Source organism: Anas acuta, chromosome 4 (genome assembly GCF_963932015.1).
Source record: "Anas acuta chromosome 4, bAnaAcu1.1, whole genome shotgun sequence".
NCBI lineage: Eukaryota > Metazoa > Chordata > Aves > Anseriformes > Anatidae > Anas > Anas acuta.
The window spans coordinates 35,836,908-35,855,922 of NC_088982.1; the positions used below are offsets into that span (position 1 = coordinate 35,836,908).

Below are 19,015 nucleotides of genomic sequence, written 5' to 3' on the forward strand. Positions count from 1 at the left end.
GTTGTACTGATTTGGTATGGCAGGTTGCTCGATTTTGCAAAAGCTTGCTCTAGTTAGAACTGTGTAACCAGTGCAGGTATTTAGGACGTCAGTACATGAGGTTCAAATTTTACATTTTAGGCTATCAACAGACAACCTGGTCAGCTATTAATCTGCAGAAAGTGGATTATTGGTGCTCAGGGGGAAGGATGTTAGGAGATAGTTTTGTTCAAATGCTCAGTGGAAGGCGGTTGGTGCAGCACAGCCAGTCTGTACCTCAGCAGAGAATTATAAACGAAACAGAAAAATGATCACAGTAGCTGAAGACTGAGCAGCCTCTATTTTCTAGTTCGTTTTGAAAGTCTTTTCCAGGTTTGTCAGACAAGGCCATCTCTGGCTTACCCTACTCATGCAATCTTACTTAAGTCAGTAGGCCTACTTGGGTGTGCTGAGGGAGGCAAGGCTTTTGTAGGGAACTGGCAGCAGCGTCCGCAACTGATCATTTCTGTATTCTAGGTCTGTCCACCTGGTCCCAGCATTCCAGATCTCGACGTCGGAGGACTTCGTGTTCTAGGCATGAGGATCGAAAACCTTCTGAGGTATTTCTGGAATTTGATTTGCATTCTGTTGCATCTATCAAATGCCAAACATGTATGTGTTCTGGTAATGGATCCATTTCTCCTGAAGTGCATTTTCTTTCCTTTTCGCTCTGTTTTAGCTGGCACCTAGTGTCCCCTCCTCTGCCTTTTTATTTTTGGCCAGGAGATCACAGAGTTCAGCTGTTGACACAGCCACTGCCAGCACCAGTTTCTGTCACTGAATTTTGGCATAGTCTGACATCCATCCAACATAGCTGTGCAGTCTTTCTTGTAATATTTTGGGAATCAGAATTTATTTGTAGCTTGTCTTGCAAACAGTGAAAATTCATCTTAGGTGCATATATTTCATACTAGATATTGGGTCTTGGTCTGTGATCTTTGTTAATGTGCCTGTCAAATGAGGAATCGGCTTTCTGACAGTTCTGTCTTCCGTAGTGCTTTGAGGAAATCATATCAAGGGAGATGTAAATGGCTTTGAACTTTCTAGGATGGATCAACTATTAGTATAACACATAAATGAGATCCAGTTCTTTGGAAGTATTCATGCTGAATCTCCATACCTTCAGGCAGGTATTATACTGCCAACTCTGAAAAGCCTGCAAAGAAAGCATAAGATTCAGGAGGTAGAATTTCTTGAGTCAGCTTACTTGCCTGATAAATGTACTTCTGATGCATTAGCGAGTGGTGGATGCTGAGAAAAACTGTGCTTTGTTAATCTCCCTGATGACAGTGTATTGAAGTCACAGAGAAGAGTTTTCACAGGAAGACTCCCATTCATTGCTCAGTGTGTTAGAACTACACCTAGTACTGTTGGCTTTCAATCGTTTTCTTTTTTGGTTGTTGGCTGTTAAAGGCTTTTTATTTTTTTTTAGGTGAGTGCGCAGAGCTCTAGTGAATTTATTCTTGTTGAAAGTAGGCTTGCTTTCCTTAGCTCTTTTTTTACATCCCCTATAAATAAACTTAGATGCAGTTTTGAGAACTACTTCATGAAAGACTATCAAGAAAGAAACTACAGATCTTGCTGTAGTTTTTTTTTTTTTATGTACTTCAGTTTTCTCCTCTCCCCTTCCTTGCATTTGTTGTCGATGTCTTTCCAGTTTTGTGCTGTTCTCCTCTTGCTTTATCAGCCTGGATGGGTTTTTGTATACTTTCTTCATATACTTTTTCATATATGTTAGCTCTGTTTCACAGGCATTTAGCCCTCTCCCTCCCTCGATTTGCATTGCCTCTGCTGCTTGCCACAGCACACTCCTCTGACGCTAAGCTAAGCGTGCTGGTGGAAAAGTGTCACTTGCTAAACTCCCTGGGTGAAATCCTGGTCTCACTGAAGTTGGTGGCAAAATTCCCATTGACTTTAGTCTGGCCAGGATTTCACCCCTTAGCTTTGAAGTGCTCTGCGCTTCTGAGAGCCAGCACTTCTGTAAGCTCTGCTTTGCTCCAGGCAGTCTGATTGCATCAGAAATTAGAGCAGAAAGAATGGTGTTACGGGGCCACTGCCCTGGGAAGGAGTTTCTTGGCTGTCAAGTACCATGTTAGCTCTCCTATGAGAGATCTTTGTGACAAGTTTATCTGAGTGCCTGAGTTACTTTGCCTCTCAGATTGAGCAAGTTTTGCATCCCATTTTATATTCTTAGTCTTGTTTTCATTTGACGTTTGATTGCTTTAATTCAAATAACTTAGAAGTGCAGGATCCTCTGGCCAGCTGTGCTTGTTAGTTTTGTGAGACAATTTACTTTGTAGATTATTTTTCATTTCTTGATTGCAGCCTCATAGGACTTGTAATTGGTTCGCTTAAAACACTTCATTATATTTCATTACCTGCCCTCACCTCTTCCTTCATATGGTAATATTGTTCTTTATTTTTTAAGGATAGCATTTTTTTGATCATGTCAAGACAAGTGCTGAGAAAAATGTCATAATTTTATCCTATTTTATATGACAAAACCAGAGTGGAAACAGAAACATTCTGGGACAGAAGTGGGGAGTATGAGTGTTAGGAAGGAGGAGAGGTGTCAAGATACATGGTGTTGTAAGGCAAATCACACTTAAACAGTCTCAGAAATATTATTAACTATCAGATGCATTGTTAGCCTAAAAATCTTACATGATCTATTGAAATTTTGGGTGCGTGAATAGCGTATGATAGAAATTGTTGCCCTTGGGAGGCTTCCCTAATAAACACGTGTGGCTGAGCTTCTTCCCCAGCCATACGCAGCCGTTGGCTGGAGCTAATGGAAAAGAGCCAATGTGGCCAGTGGCTTGGGACTGGCTGGGGGACAGGAGGTTGTGGCACTTTGCCCCGTTAGCAGCCGTGTAAGAGCCTAGGAGCACTTTCCTGGTAGCCTGCCTTTTCTTTTGTAAGTGCAGTAAGGGGCTGGATAGATGGTGAATTTGCTTAACCTGAACTGAGCAGTCTGCAGGGAAGCTTTTCTTGCAAGTTTTGCCTGCCTTCTTGTGCTAGTGGTGCTCATTTTTAGTCACTTGGTTGCTTTTTAATCCCTTCCTTTGAAAGGGGCATCAAGTAGTTAAAATGTGCAGAGTTGCAGAGGTAAGGTGCAGTTGCTGCAGTTCACAGCAGCCCTGCCTTGCAGGGAGAGCAGGGTGGGGAGAGCTGGAAGATGTGCAGACAAGTGCAGGCGTGCACTTCTGCTGCCTGTGATACCACCCTTTGCTTTCTGATGTGCTGACAGGCAGCGGCAAACCAGGCTGAAGCTGCCACAACAGTAGCACAGCATGCCCGCTATGAGAGTGGATCCCTTTTATTTTATTCGGTGGCTTGTGGAAGACAGCATCGCTGCTTGTTGGTGACTGCTAACCTAGAAGTTGCCAAGATCATGCTGTTTTTAGAGGTGGATGCTTTTGCAAAGGCAGAGTAAAATTAAGGTATGGTGCAGCAGTGTCGGTAGCTGATAGAATAACAAGCACATGTGTTGAACATCAAGCTGCCACCGGAATTCAAGTTTGGGGCTTATTTTATTTGTCTTCTGGGTTATTTTTTTTAAAATACTTGCACAAAGAGTCATCTTGGTAGAATTTCCTCTTGCGTCTGGTCGTGGTGGAGTCACGCCTTCATTTCTACCACAGGGAATTTGTAGAATGCCTTCGGATTAGTCAGAGCACCAATAATTAAAAGATAATAACGTTGGAGCAAAATTGAGTCTTCCTTATGCTGTTGTTCTAAGAAGACTCAAAGCTCCTGCAGCTTTTATTACAGCCAAGAGGAAGGTAAAATGGGGCAGCATCATTTAGCACCGTCTCTCCAGCATGGGGGGAGCATCAGGGCTCATAGAGGAACTAGCTGGAAGTCATCGTATCAGCATTTGCACCTTCTGCCACCCCTTTCTCTGCGATGAAGCTAAACTTCTGTCCTGCAGTGGGCTGGGTTAGTTCACTGTTGATACAGTGACCTTGTTATGCTCTGTGCTCCATGGTTACCCTGGAGCTGTGAATCATAGAGTGTAAATATCAAATGTCAGTGTCTCTATTTTTCTCTCTTGGTCGCTCTCTTTGCAGGTGTTCAGAACGGACCTGATCACTGCCATGAAGTTACATGACTCCTTCCAGCTGAACCCTGATGAATACTATGTGCTGGCAGACCCCTGGAGGCAGGAGTGGGAAAAGGGAGTGCAGGTGCCAGTTAGCCCAGGGACCATCCCAGAACCAGTAGCCAGGTATAGTTTGGAGGAATGTAAACAAATATACATTTATGCTAGCAGCTTTTGTCTACGTTGCCTTGGCTTCTTGAGCTTTATCCTGCAGTGTCTAGCTAGAAAGGCCTTGGTTCTCAGAGAGAGCAACATGCCTCAGCTTTTTGAATGGTCAGAGGGGTCAAGAGTCAGGCCTGTTCTGCCTGTGTGTTGACATACAAGTGAGTATCAGAGAGTCATTTTTGGAGTTACGTTAGGATGCAGTTTAATGACAGAGCTTTAAAAATCCCTTCCATTGCATTTTTAAGCCCAGACTTGACCTCACTCAGTATTGCTGGGAGAGACCTCGTCTTTGTGTGCAGTTCCAAGCCATAGGTTCTTTTCAGAGAACAATTCGACAAGCCAGATTTAAGAGCTAGAGAAAATACAGCATTTACTTTGGTTTTATGATTTTTTTTCATTTGATTTACTAACTCAGAAAACTGTTTGTACAACGTTTTAGCTGTTTTAAGAACCATCCTGATGTGTGTGTAACTGAACACATTAATGTGAGATTTTCCAGCTCTTATCCAAGAAACCATTATTTTCCTTCCCTTGTTTGTTACACTTAGATGTTGTTTTCTGTTTCAAATTAAACAATCCAGCTGTAAGGGCAGGAGCGCACTGCAGCCCATCTATCTGTTTCATGCTTAGTTGGGACAGGAGTTGGAGAAAGTGAGAAGGATGATTGCCACTTAAACATGCTAGATCTCTTTGAGTGAGTGCAGGCTGGTGCGTACGGCCTTGCCACGTGACACAGCAGTGCTGAAGGGGCCACAACAGCCCAAGTGCTGATACACAGCAAAAAAATCTGGCTTATGTGACAGTGCTTCTGTTAGCTCTGTGTCTGGCAGCTTTAATGTTGCAGGGGGATTGCAGGAGGGTTTGTTTGTGCTTCCTGTGTTCTGTGCAGGAACCTGTAGACAGCTGCACAGCCCCACCAGGCCTGTACAGTGCAGAACTGACCTGCATGGCAGGTAAACCCTTTCCTCCTTCGCCTGCAGAGGGATCAGAGCTGGCGCTCTCCTCAGGGAGGCAGCTTGGTGTTTCCCTGTCTGCTGGGCACTGCAGGGCACAGGAGCGTGCTGTTTGACCATGGAGCTTGTACCCTGCTCCACGCTGCCCTCACCCACAGCCTGTATAAATGCCCCCCCTCTGCTCAGGTGCATTCACGTTGTCTCCTCCTTGCTGTGTTCTTTGAAGTCTGCAGGAGAGCCAGGAGACCTGGGAGCAGGGGGAGACCCTCCCAGGTATTCCCCAACCTTATGTACCTGCCTTAAGTCTGGGGAGGTAGCTGGGTGGCCCTGTCAGCTCCACGTGCTCTTTAGGAGAGAGTCACGCTTGTGAATGTGCTCCAAAATTCAGAAATTAAAGGGGATGGGGAAGGAGGGCACCCAAAGATGTGGATGTCAGCACAGGAGGCACTGCTATTTTTTTTTTAGGCGCTGAGCTGTCTTGTGAGGTTTTTACTGGTGAGCACCTGCTGCTCAGTGGCCTCCTGATGCCTGATTCTTACCCTGTTTGTCCCCTCGCAAGATACCAGAGTTATGCTGGAGTGCTCAAACAGTTCTGTGCTTAACTTTGGGAGGGGAGGACGAGGTTACCCTGAGTTGGGTCAGCAGCAGGAGCAGCTGGTGTAGCGTAAAAGGAAAACACAGCCCAGCAGGGTGGGGAAAGGAGTGAGTCCATGCGGTGCTTCAGTGTGAGTATAGCCCCAGACAGGTGATTCGCTTAGTTGAACCTCCTTTTTTGGAGCATTGCAGCTCTTTTTTTATATATATTTTTTATTTACTTCTGTCTCAAAAATAATGAGAGTAAGGTGTTGTTTGTAAAGCCAAACTACCTGTGCTTATTTCTTCTGTGCCACTACAGTGGTGTATAGACAGTGTGTGCAGCATGCAGCCCAGAGGTTGTAATTTCCACACAGAGAAGTACTCAGGAAGGAATTGATGGTACAGAAGATTCAGCAAGCAGTGCCCCCTGTTTAAAATAAAACGTCTGTGAGATGTAGTAGTCTGTAATATTTTAATACTGTGCAGTATGACCAGGATCAATTCAGGCAGTGCAGTTAGCCTGCCAAAATCGTTCACCTTCTCATTCTTACACAGTTCCCTTCTGCACCACAGAAGCTGAAAATTCAGCATTTGGCTCTTGTCCATTATGTCTCAGGTTCAGATTTTGTCTGAAATAAGCTAGGTGAGGGGAAGGTTTAGGGCTGTGGAGGAGACTGGTTTACAGAGATCTGGTTGTGCAGATGCAGTAATGACAGGTCAGGAGATCTTTTTTTTTTTTTTTTTTTTTTTTTTTCGGGGGGTGGGCACAGTTGGGAGCAAAACAGGGCAGAGGATGTCCTCCTTCTCGTGGAGCTTTGGCTGTTCCCAAGATAAAGCTCTGTCTGCGTGGGGTGGTGTCATCTCTGCCCCCGTGGGATTGGAGCACAAAAAAATTACCAGTGCTAGTGCTGGGACTGGCGCTGCAGGAAGGAGTCATTTGGCAGCGTGGCCCTGTTCCTCCTGGAGGTATCAGTGTTATACCAGGAACTGGGGTGCACTCGCACTGAATTTTAGCCTGTGCAGCTACCTAAGAGAAGGTGCAGCATCCTCTGCTGAGAGTCCTGCACAGCAGCTAAACCAACAGAGCTGTCTGGCTCTTTGGAGGCGAATCTTCAGCTCACTGGGAGAATGACTGCTGTCCTTCGCCTACTGGGCATTTCTGCCCACAGTTCCTGGTGCCGCAAAGTTGCAGTAATACAAGAATCTGACCTAGACCAGGTTATGTGCTGTAGGTAGTTCGCTGTCTCCTGAACCAGTACCTGTGCTTGAACAAAATCCTGGCCTGCAGCTCAGAGGCACTTTTGTGTTGTTCCAGTTGGCCGCCTGGAGCCTTCAGACCCTGAGAGGGGGGAGAGGTAGTTTCAGTGCTGATTAATATTTGCGCAAAGATTTGGCGCAGTACGGGATTAGGGATTGTGAAAGAGGAAATGCAGACCTAGGATGCCAGAGCTTGGATCTGTTTGGGTAAGTGAAGGCCAAGCAATTGCAAATTCCTGATTCTCTGTGGGAAAGGGCTTCTGAATTTCACAAAGATGGTGATGCTGTAGCAAAAAACCCTCCCAAACATTCAAAAGCAATGCACTGTAAGAAACAAAACTTAAATTCTTGAATTTTCTTGACCTTGCTATGGTAGTTAAGCAGATGGATTTAAAAAGTCATAAAACAGTTTAACACCTGTGTATATGGCAGCCATCACTACCTAAAGACAGACTGTCTAACTCTAGTTTTAAACGAGTATGAAATTCAGGTAAGAGTAGCCAGAGTTCTGTCCTCCATTTTTTTCATTTTATTTATAATTCTGGAAATGAAATGGGTTTCTAGATAATTCCAATTAATTTGTCATAATATTGCAAATCCTGTATGAAAATGCAATGTACTGGTTTTTGTTCTCATCTCAGTTGTGCAAGATATGCTTTGAAGATTGATTGCTTGTGCCTGTTAGCCACTTAGCATGAGGCATTTTGAGTTCTCTAGAAACAAGTCGTTCAGCAGCCCAGCATACCTAGTGTGCACTTGTCTGTTTTAGGATTGTGTCTGAGACAAAAGCTGTCACGTTTACACGCCCCAGGAAGTACATTGCTTCGTCGGGCTCGGAGCCTCCAGAGCTGGGCTATGTCGACATTCGGACCTTAGCAGACAGCGTGTGTCGCTATGATCTCAATGATGTGGATGTAGCATGGCTGCAACTTGCCAACGAAGAATTCAAAGAAATGGGTGAGCAATGAGCGTTTTGTTGTTTGTATTTTTTTTTTTAAAGCTGGTAAGCTTAAGAAGAATTTTGCAAGGGGTCAGCAGTGGGAAGAGGTGATAGAGATCTGAAGAGACTAATCACCTTGGGGTTTCTGTGGGAGGCCAGATCTGATGTGATTAAGCCCTAACGTGTATGCTTTCGTAACTGCTCAGTTGTGTTTGCTTAGACCAGGTCAGAATATGGCAACGTGGTCGTGTTCTGTGCTACTTTCTGCTTTATAAGGGAGTTCTCACAAAATTCCAATTTTGCCATCAAGGCCCTTAAGAGCTCATCAGACTATTCATGTAGTTATGTGTATTTTTCTCCATTAAAAAGTGAAATGCTTCCTGATCTGCAGTTGGAGGGCTTGCCTTATGGTGTTCCTGCAGCTATGAATTCCCAATATTTTCTTTGATACCTGCTGCAGTGCTTCAGGTGTTGAAAATGTATAATCTTTCTTTAAAAGCCAGAACACAACATTTGAAATGAAGCCACAGCTCCTTCACTCCCATTTTTTTAAATCCTTATCAACAGACAGTAGGTGACATCTCTCTAAAGGATTTTTATAAAAAGTGATAGCAGTCACGAGGTTAGAATTTACTTGCAAGCTGGTCTAACTCATGACATAGTGTGCTTTGCCAGTATAGCATTTTGGGGCTGCAGGGCAACGTTTGCTCTGTTCATCAGCAGGGTTTTGGGTGTTTCCTCCTGCTACCTCAGCTGCTCTGTTTGGGTAGTAAGGAATGCATCGATCTCTGCGGTAAGGTCCTGTTCCCTGAAGGTGGAAACACTTTTGTAGAGTGTTTCTCCTCTGATTTGGGATTTAGGAAGGTTTTTTCTTCAGCATTTTGTGGAATTTGTGGCTCAGTTACTCACAGAGAGAGCCAAAGGAAGAGTTTTCTTGTTCAAATGCATATCATGAGGTTGCCATCTTCTGTATGTCACAGTGAACATTAGGTATTAGGAGTTAGGCAAAAGTAGGGTGTCATCCTAAGCCTACGCTTCAGTGTAGTAATCTAAGAATATGGAAATTCTTGCATTAAACTGACTTTGCAAGGGGAAAATGACTGGTGTAGTAGCATGGCTTTCTTGGTTTCACAAGGGTTTGTGTCGTAATGTTGTGGTAAGGGTCAGTGTAGGACCAACGTGGAAGCATTACATCCAACTCATCCTTATGGCAAGTGAGAGATAGAAGATGGGTGAAGCACTGTGCACTTTACTTTTCCTTCTGCTTCTCTGGCAGATACTTTCTTGGGATTATAATTATCACTTCATAATTCAGATTTGTTAATTATATTGCATAACATAACATAATAATATTGCATAATGGAGCTGTAGTCACTAATAATTTTCTGATGGACACTGCAGAGACCAGTTCCCCGATTTGATGCTGCATTTATTACACCTCTGGTTTTCACTTTTTCAAACAAATCTATTGGTGTAGCAAGATCTGATGGGGACCTCTATGGGGTTGCACCCTGCTGGGATGGAACTTAAGAAATAATAGGAGAAAAAAAAAAAAGAAAAAAAGCTGTTGTTAGAAACTGCTAATTTGGTATAAATATCATACCAGATTTTGTCATTGATTTTGTTTTTCCATCACTTTTTGTTCAAAACTCTGTCAAATCTTTTACTAGAGATTGAATATCTGGGTTGCAAAATTGCAGCAAAAGCAAAAGCTATAGATGTTGTCGTCCAAGAAGGAAAAATGAGAACAAGACCAGGAAGCCAAAATCAGTCTATGAGTTTCTTTGAGGATTTTGAAAAATAGGTTTGAATACTCTGCTTCTATTAATTTAATATAGTTATACAACTTCTTGTCATTTTTTGCAGTTTCCTTAGTTTGTGCTGGAACAGGCACGATTGTCTAGGGGTGAAATATGTGTGTTTGTGGTGGGGGCGGGTGGGCTGTATCTACTCTGGTGTTAAAAAAAATTATCTGGAGTTGTGCGTAGTGGTGGTGGTTGTTCCCTTTCAATAAATAAATCCTGTTTCCCAGGGATGCCTGAGCTGGACGAGTACACAATGGAAAGGGTCATAGAGGAGTTCGAACAACGGTGCTATGACAACATGAACCATGCTATCGAGACAGAAGAAGGACTTGGGATTGAATATGATGAAGATGTTGTCTGTGACGTCTGTCAGTCTCCAGATGGAGAAGATGGCAACGAAATGGTGTTTTGTGACAAATGCAATATTTGTGTGCATCAGGTATGGCGGCCAGGGCACAGCAGGGGAGTGCAGGGGTAGCAACAGAAACTTTTCTAAACTGCTAAAGATGATAGGTTGGATTTTTCCATTGACAGACACTGATTTATTAAGTTGGTGCAAAGTTCTCTATTGAGCAGTGGGATGAATTCAGAAATGATAAAATTGAGAAAGACAGTTATTACATGTGACTGTAGAAATGTCATACTAAGAGGATTAAGAAATGGTATTGTTACAATACAGACAAACAACAAGGAAGTTAGAAGGTAAGGAGTAGCCTCCCCAAAACATGTGCCTTGTTGTACATTCTCACCTGGTTACTTCTCTTGCTTTCTTCTTGCTCTTTCTATGCACCTACTGACCCGAGCTGAGCTAATGAAGCACTATTGTGTGGCAATTAAAAAGCCTTTTTAGCGTGGAATTACAGATCCCGTTTTGGTTTATCTGTTTTCTTGGCTGCTTCCTGCTGTGGAAGATGCCTTCCTGTGAGCTTGTTGTTCCTTCCCAACTTAAGTTTGCTTTGTCATTCGCTGTTCAGAAAGCTGTGTTGTTTGGTAAGCAAGAGCAGCATTGTCTTGCACGCGTTACTTAAATGTATTTGTACAAGTGAAATAACATCTATGAAAGCTGTAAGGTAATTTACCTTACAATTTAGCTTGCTCTGCAAGATAATGTTTCTATAGTGTTATAAATTCCATTAACAATGTTTTGAGAGTTTTGAAAGGCTACCTGTGATCACAGCTAAGAAGTAACAGAAATGCATGTCATCTCCTCTGTCCGCTTTCTCTTTCCTGTGAACGGGAGTACAGGCATGTTACGGGATCCTGAAGGTGCCGGAGGGCAGTTGGCTCTGCAGGACTTGCGCGCTCGGTGTTCAGCCCAAGTGCTTGCTGTGTCCCAAGAAGGGTGGTGCCATGAAGCCGACCCGGAGCGGCACCAAGTGGGTTCACGTCAGCTGTGCTCTGTGGATTCCAGAGGTAGGCATGGATCCGCTGGGAGTGTCCCTCTGTTGAGTGCTGCTGTAGTTCTGGGAGAGAGGGAATCTGATAAGAACACTGCTCAGCCTAGCGTTTGTTGCTACAGCGACTTGCATGTGTATATGTGGTGCTTCCTAGAAAGTCAGTATAAAAGACGTTCAATGTAAAGTCTGGCAGGATAATGCATCATCTGTAAAGAAAGTAATTTCATTAAGCTTTGTCAATCAAAATTAGGCCTCGGAAGGGATGACTGATGGCAAAGCTCATTTAATGAGCACACAAAGTACTGTTTCATTTTGTACACCGAACATTAAAGGTGAAGAAGGGGGAAGTTTGGATGTGACAATGAGAATTCCTATGGCCTTTATAATCAAAATGGTTATTTTTTGCAATAACTTTAAACTGATGGGGGGTCACCTAGAAACTAGTTTGATCATTCAGTGAGGAACTGCTTTTTAAAAACAAATTGTAATTCTTTTAGTTTCTTACAAACTGAGGAACTTGGAATATGCAAATTTTGCATATGCATGCAGGGAATTGGATTTCTTTGATAAGATTATTTCCCTTTTCAGTTAAAGGTGTAATAATTGCTCTGGTTTTTAATATTTTTTCTCTTAGGTGAGCATTGGAAGTCCAGAGAAAATGGAGCCCATTACAAAAGTGTCTCACATTCCCAGCAGTAGATGGGCATTGGTGTGCAGCCTTTGTAATGAAAAAGTTGGGGCTTCTATACAGGTAAGTTAATAGTATGAGTATCTCTCTGTTTAGTTTTGTTGGGATTTTGTAGATAGGCACGTGTATTCTCAGTAAAGTTTCTTGGATTTAATGTTTGCTACTATGGACTAAATTGAACACAAAGTGCTTTTGAAAGTTAGTGTGCTCATTCCTTCTACTAAAATTTCAATAAAAATAGTCAGGTCATCCCATAAAATGTTATAATCTGTAGATACATAGATATGTTTATTAGTACACTTGAAATAAAACTTAAATGCTGTTTAGTAGAAGGATAAAATAAATTTCTGTGATGTATGTACAACATGCCTAATTGAAACTTGGATGCTGAAAGCTTCTGTGCTGAAACCTATGTTAGCCCCTGTTCAGTGACTTCTAAGATGAGGTAGATTCTTCAGTAGAAGTTGTATAATCGCTTCTAACAACTGAAATTTTAAAGGTGCTGAGCATGCCAAGATTTTACTAAAGTCAGTGGAAGCAAACACCTTCACTTTGATGATGAAGCTAGTTGGTTTTGAATTTCTGATTTTAGGTACTAAACATCGGACTGTTTTGGCTGTCAGTATAGTTGGGATTAGAGTGATTTCAAGCTCTGTTTTTATTACAAAGAAGGCAGTGAAACTACAGGCCTTTGCCTTTTTTTCTGGATCTATTTTATTCATCTTAATGTTGCTTCAGCTTTTTTAATTTACTGAGGAGAATATCTGATCAGTTAATAACAGGCTTTTTGAGCACCAAGAAGGAAACATTGCTGGACTGGTCTGCCCCAAGATTCAGGCAAGCCACAAGTTGAGGGATTGAGCCCCATTTTCTCCATTGGTTGTGGGTAGATCTGGAGCTCTTGTTTCCAGGGAAAAACAAACCAACCAACCTCCTGGGTGTCAGTTTCCCAGCTCATGTTGCTACAGAAGCAGAGCCACATTATCCTTCTGACTTCTGATACTCACCTGAGCTCAGTAGTGATGATTGCCTGCAACAGTGAGATGGGGCAGAATCAAAGAAAAGTGAAAGTCTAGTCTTTGCATTTCCAAAAAGAATGATGTCCATAGGCAATATATAAGCTATAAAGCCAATGCTATAAAGGCAGTTGTTTTGTACCAACAACTCACATTCTTGGGCCAGTGCCAGTTTGGCTCACTGCATAGTTCTGAAATTCTCTCTGTAGTTTCAGTTGGACATGGCCACAGCCTGTCTCACTGTAGCCTGTGAATTGTTGTCACTGTTAAATACACTGAATTGATCTGTACCAGAGCATTTCAGATTGGGCAGCGTGGTTTCATGTGCATAATTACATTGGATTATTAACTGTAAAGCATTTGCAGATCCTTTATAGTTTAAAAAAAAAAAAAAAAGCTTTGAAATGTGAAGTGATAATTTTGAAAACAATTCAATCTAGAGATTGAGAAAACATGTTATTAAACCCTACATTTTTTTTTGAAGAGGATCTATCCGCTTTCCTTTCCTGAGAGATCAGACAAAAGTTTAACTTACTTGAGAAGAAGTGGATGAGAGAAAGGGAGAGGTGAGCCACTTAGGGCAAAGTGTTACGACCATGTAGAAAAATGTAATAAAATGTAGGTTAGAATTTGCAATAATGTTTGCTCACCTTCAAAATGTTTCAAATACTTAAGGAAATGATCATCATAAAGTTCCCTGAGCCAGACAGGACGGTACTGCTGCCTATTTAACAAGTAAGCAGCCTGAAGTAGAACTCTTACTATTTTGTGGTGAGCCTAATGTTACAGTAACTGTGATGGTAAGGCACAAAGATGGCTAAAATCCTATTCCTCTTAAAGATCAGATTTTATTCATTTCCCTTTTTCCTCTATTTTGAGCCATTTGATAAAGTAGCCAGAAAAAGTTGTAAAACAGCAATGCAGCAGTAGTTACAGTGAAATCAGTCCATTTCTATTCAGGGAATGTATTAAAAAAGTACATTTTGAAGTGGAGAAATCTGTCCACAGTATGTAAATTTGTAAATGTAGTACCTCCTTGCAGGAATTGTGTAAATCTTAGTATCATTAAAGCTAGCAATGAGAAATATTTAGGTTTGTATTGTGAAATCTTATATGGCAGAGAACATCATTTTACAAAGTCACTGCACTATGAAGGAATAGCATTAACAGGATGAACTAAGAGAGAGCAATTCTTGATCCTCCAGAGATGTTATGAAATGTTCACAGTAATTAGAAAAGACAGCAGCTGGAAGTACATATCAGGCTGGGCAGAGACCAGCTGGAATACGCTTGGAAAAACAAGACTGCAGAGTCTCCCAAGTTCAGCAGCTTTCATTCTGATGATGCACACTTGCCCCCCTCCTCCCAATAAAACATGAGCCACACTGAGAGCTAATTACTCTAAATGATGGCAGGTTGGAAACCATAGCTGGAGTATTCTTCTGTATGGTTTGGTACAGCTTTTGCCCTGTTGGTTAGAGAGAGGAAAGGACAAAAGATGCTTTTTATTTTTTTTAATTCCTTTTATATGTTGATTTTTAATTAAAGAATATTCATTTGAAACTTCTGCAGCTTAGTGTACCTTTCATATGCCCGCTGGCTGCTGAGTCAACCTGAGCAGGAAAATCCAGGGAAAGATACTTGGCTTCTTCACAAAGTACTGTACAAACATCTTAGTGCGGTGCATTTCTCTTTAAGGTTAGATGAGTTGTGGTAAGCATAGTTTCGTTTCCTCCTAGTTAATATCAGTAACATTCATTTAAACTTCAGATTCTTTTCACTGGAGGCAGACAGAGGTGTGAGTTAAATGTGTGTATGTGTGTATCTAAACCTTTCAGTTTACAGCTGGCAATAGCTAGAGCAGCATTTTGCAAGAGAAAGTATAACTGAAATGTAGTGCTAAGTCATCTGACCTGGTGCCCATCACTCCAGTGAACAGCTGGTTGACTGGGAACGAAGAAAAGTAGAAAAACAACCCTGAATTTTCCATTCTTCTCATCCCCCAGGTGAAGTGAAGGCTGTGAGCAAGCAAAGTAGGGATTGACAGTGATATAATATTTGACATCATAAGCTTTCCATAACAGGAAAAGAAATACCTAGTCAGTTGAGGCCTTTTGGGTAGTATGCATGCATCCAGGTGCTGGGAAAGGCTTTCAATTAAAGTATCAGACTGGCCTGCAGCCACTGAGGTGTTTTTTTCCCCTCTCTCCTGCTGGCACAGTCAAAGGAGGAACACTTTGCTTTGTGTAACGCTGCTTTAAGTGAGTGGCTCTGCTTGAGGGTTTGCTGGTTATTGAATAGTGTGGTTGGGCTAGGGAGGGGCTAACCACTCCTGTCCCACTGGGCCACTTGGTCGTTGCCTGGCCTGAAAGCACTAAATTGTAAACCTAATTAAAAGAGAGCAAGAAAGTACATGCAGCTTAGAAGCAGAGCCTGGTAATGGGGTTGCTCTTCCAAAGCAGTCCTGGCCGCTTAAATAGCTTTAGGCACTATGGCTTCTTAGTATTTGTATTTGATTAATTTTCCTCTAATTTGTGCAGTGTTCAGTGAAGAACTGCAGAACAGCCTTTCACGTCACCTGTGCGTTTGACCGTGGCTTGGAGATGAAGACGATACTGGCAGAGAACGATGAGGTGAAATTTAAGTCGTACTGTCCCAAGCACAGCTCCACCAAGAAAGCAGATGATGAGACCTTCAGCGAGAGCCCGGGACAAGAGAATGGGAACGGGATTCAGGACAGCTCTCTTCCTGCCCACATCGACCCTTTCCACAGCATGGATCAAAACCAGGAGGAGGCCCACAGAGTCAGCCTCCGCAAGCAAAAGCTCCAGCAGCTGGAGGACGAGTTCTATACTTTTGTTGAGTCTTCGGAAGTGGCTAATGTGCTGCGGCTGCCTGAGGAGCCGGTGGGATTCCTTTACGAGTACTGGAAGCTGAAAAGAAAAGCCAACTTCAATAAGCCTTTGATTACCCCAAAGAAGGATGAAGAGGACAATCTGGCCAAACGAGAGCAGGACGTTCTGTTCAGAAGGCTGCAGCTCTTCACACACCTCCGGCAGGATCTGGAGCGGGTAAGCCACTGCACTGCCTGTGCTTGTGCAAGGTGTGCTGGGCTTCGTTAGCTGTTTCTAAACAACATGCTCGGTTATTGTCACTGCATGCAGGCACCCCCTGCAACTCGAGGTGGTATTGTCAGCTTGGTACAAGATGGTTAATGCTATTTCTGTTTAAATTTCAGAGCCAATACTTGGTTATGTCAATTACCTTTTTCAGCCAGAGGGTTAGTTCACAGGGCCCTTGGCTCTTGGTTTGCAGTATCCTGTCCCCTTACAACTGGATTGTGCACTGAGGCTTTTTTTTTTTTTTAATAAGTAACACCGATGGCTGTGGAATGTACTGCAACCCCCAGATGCCCTTAGGGCGTTCTCTGCTCCTTTTGCCTTGTGCACAAGAAGGGAAGAGTCTGAAACTTAACTTGATTTGGAGCAAATGTGTTTCCTGTTGGCACAGCATGGTAGGACACTATTTCACTGGACTATCTGTATGTAGTAGGTTTGGTAGGCTGTTCCAGTCAGTTAGGTTCAGATTTGTTTGATTTTGGTTGATAAGCTAAAAACAGTTGAATAGGATCAGTAGGGTGTTCTAACCACATCTGATCCTGAAATCACCTGAATTCCTCTTCTTTTTTTCTTTTTAAAAAAAAACAAAAACAAACAACATCAACAAAAAATACTAGAGACACTAAGGAATGTAAGAGCCAGGAAGTGTACTACAGTTTGTTTAGTTTTTCATGTATATCCAGTGTCCAGCTCATGCAGGCCACCAATAGAACCTGACTCACAAAGTCCTGCCTTAACAGGATTGGTGGTGAACAAGAACCTCTTCCAGAATTGTATCTAGTCTTTCAGTCTGGGCAGCAGGTGCTAATAGATCTATCTGCTGCATCCTTTGTAAAGGATCTGAGTGGGTAACTGTTCTTCTAATGAGTTGCTGTTGTAGGTTTTTAAATATTTTTTTCTTCTGGTTTCAACTTCCGGCCTGTGATCCTTCTCTCCCTGTGTTAGATTGCTGCTACCTTGTGTATTTTGTTTTCTGTTCAGCGTGTTCAAGATCTTTTTTATTCTTCCCTTTGATCAGTTAAACAAGTGGAGTTTATCACTGTTCTCTGGGTCTTAAATGATTCTGTATGTATCCTTTCTGTTTTTAAAGTACGGTGTCAAAACAGGATACATCGTTCTAGCACCACTTTTAATATTTTACTACTCTATTGTTCTCACTGATACATACATCAAAGAGAACTCAGATGCTAAAAAAAAAAAAGGGGCCTATTTTTTTGCTCTTCTTCAGGTTGTCTGTTAGACTTCATTATGAATTACATTAGTGATAGTGTCACCCATCTAGAAACATTTCTAAATGGTGTCATCCAGTTCACCTAATAAAACAGGTAATTTTGTGGACAAGATGTGTCTTTGTTCTGCGGCTCGGATCAGACAAGGAAGAGAACAAAAGACTGTGAACTGTACCAGGAAGGGTAACAGGCTAGACGAATGCCTTCCAATTCAAATCCACAAAGTAATGACAGCTGCTGAATACCTGAAGTGCTGTCTGGGCCAGGACTGGGAGCCTAATACAGGAGACCCTCAACACACATTAAAGTGAGTCTCCTCCTCAGCGAATTTGAGATCAGCCCATAAGGCTCTGATCAACAGCACTCCTTTCACCATGTGTGACTACGCTAAATTGAGAGAGGAGCCTTGAAAACAATCCCATAAACTCCTCAGTGATCCCCATCGCTACTGTTAAGCTCTGAGAGTGACAGCTGTGAAAGTAAGTTCTTACACTAGTGCTAGATTAGAAAGTCACATTTTAAGACCAGAGATGTAGTTCTCTTCTGAAAAAATAGCCACTGTCAACATAAACATTTTGCTGTTTTCATTCCCTGCCACCTCCCCGGTGCTATGGCATGGATGGACTGGCCTGCCTTCATTTTTAACAATTACCATACAATGGCAGGGTCAATATCAAGAATGGTACCAGTGAATAGGCCTCCACATTTTCATACTATATTAAGTATTTCTTGTTAGGTCTCAAACAATAGGGAACAAGTGGTGCTGGGCTATATAGTACTGAGCATATTTAAGCATTTTCAGCATTTCTCTAGATTTGTATGCGTGTGTATATATACACATGTACATATATACATATGATACAAGCGTTCATAGAATTTACTTCTGCACTGTGAGCCTCCAAAATCCGATAGACTAAGCTGTCAATTAAATGGTATTTAAGATTGTCTTGTAATATATATATACATTTAAATTTATCCTTCAACATACCTTGTTAAAATGGTGTATCGTGCTTAAGCTGAATTAATTTGAACCACTGAGTTACAGCATTATAGAAACACGATTCCTTTAAAACTCATCAACTTGATGCCTTCTAGGTGCGTAATCTCACTTACATGGTGACCCGAAGGGAGAAAATCAAGAGATCTGTTTGCAAAGTTCAAGAACAGATATTTAACATCTACGCAAAGCAGTTGGAACAAGAAAGAGTTTCAGGTATGCTTCGGCATTTATCTTTTTCACACACCACCACAGGCACAAGCATTGAAAGATTTGGCTAGAGACTAATGACTAATTTTGAAGGACAAGCAGGACCTCATTTATTCTCATTAAAATCTCGTATACTCCACCAGGCATTGGCAGACTGGAATTAAAAAATGAGAATTTGCCTAGCGCTAATGGTGGGCACGCTGCTATAGAAACCCATTTTTTTGCGCTCTTACCAATGGGCACGGAGCAGCTTGCTGCTTCAGGTCCTGTCTGCTGCGAGTCCTTAATGGCTCCTTCTACGACAGAGACACCGTGACTTACATTCAAGTGCCATATGCTGTCTAGGAGGTTTGTGCTTTATCAGTGCCACTGCATTAGTATTTAGTACATGTTTCTTTGCAACAACGTACTTCTTTCTGCCTAATCTCACTGACAGTAGTCTTTTCTCCTAGAGGAGCAACTTCAAAGTTACCATATTAACTAGGAAACCAGGAAATAGCCACACAGTCATGGTGTAAAGATGCTGGGTAGGCAGCCAAA

The 19,015-nt window shown here is 42.3% G+C and overlaps 2 protein-coding genes across 21 annotated transcripts in view; one reads left to right on the forward strand and one right to left on the reverse strand.

Annotated features, from left to right (window-relative positions):
* The window catches only part of JADE1 (jade family PHD finger 1), a 105,348-nt gene that overhangs the window by 82,608 nt on the left and 3,725 nt on the right, over positions 1 to 19,015 (forward strand). For 7 of the 12 annotated variants that reach the window (XM_068680708.1, XM_068680710.1, XM_068680707.1 and 4 more), the window contains 8 exons: positions 496 to 578; positions 4,092 to 4,249; positions 7,844 to 8,031; positions 10,047 to 10,258; positions 11,065 to 11,232; positions 11,851 to 11,967; positions 15,461 to 15,991; positions 18,364 to 18,481. In XM_068680708.1, coding sequence (XP_068536809.1) covers positions 496 to 578; positions 4,092 to 4,249; positions 7,844 to 8,031; positions 10,047 to 10,258; positions 11,065 to 11,232; positions 11,851 to 11,967; positions 15,461 to 15,991; positions 18,364 to 18,481 — 1,575 coding nt within the window. The remainder of the gene's footprint in view (positions 1 to 495; positions 579 to 4,091; positions 4,250 to 7,843; positions 8,032 to 10,046; positions 10,259 to 11,064; positions 11,233 to 11,850; positions 11,968 to 15,460; positions 15,992 to 18,363; positions 18,482 to 19,015) is intronic. The other 5 variants (XM_068680716.1, XM_068680718.1, XM_068680714.1 and 2 more) reach the window with 1 other exon arrangement.
* SCLT1 (sodium channel and clathrin linker 1) overlaps positions 18,257 to 19,015 on the reverse strand; it is a 47,897-nt gene continuing 47,138 nt past the window's right edge. For all 9 annotated transcript variants that reach the window (XM_068680728.1, XM_068680724.1, XM_068680723.1 and 6 more), the window contains one exon: positions 18,257 to 18,412. The gene's annotated coding sequence lies outside the window, so the exon portion shown is untranslated. The remainder of the gene's footprint in view (positions 18,413 to 19,015) is intronic.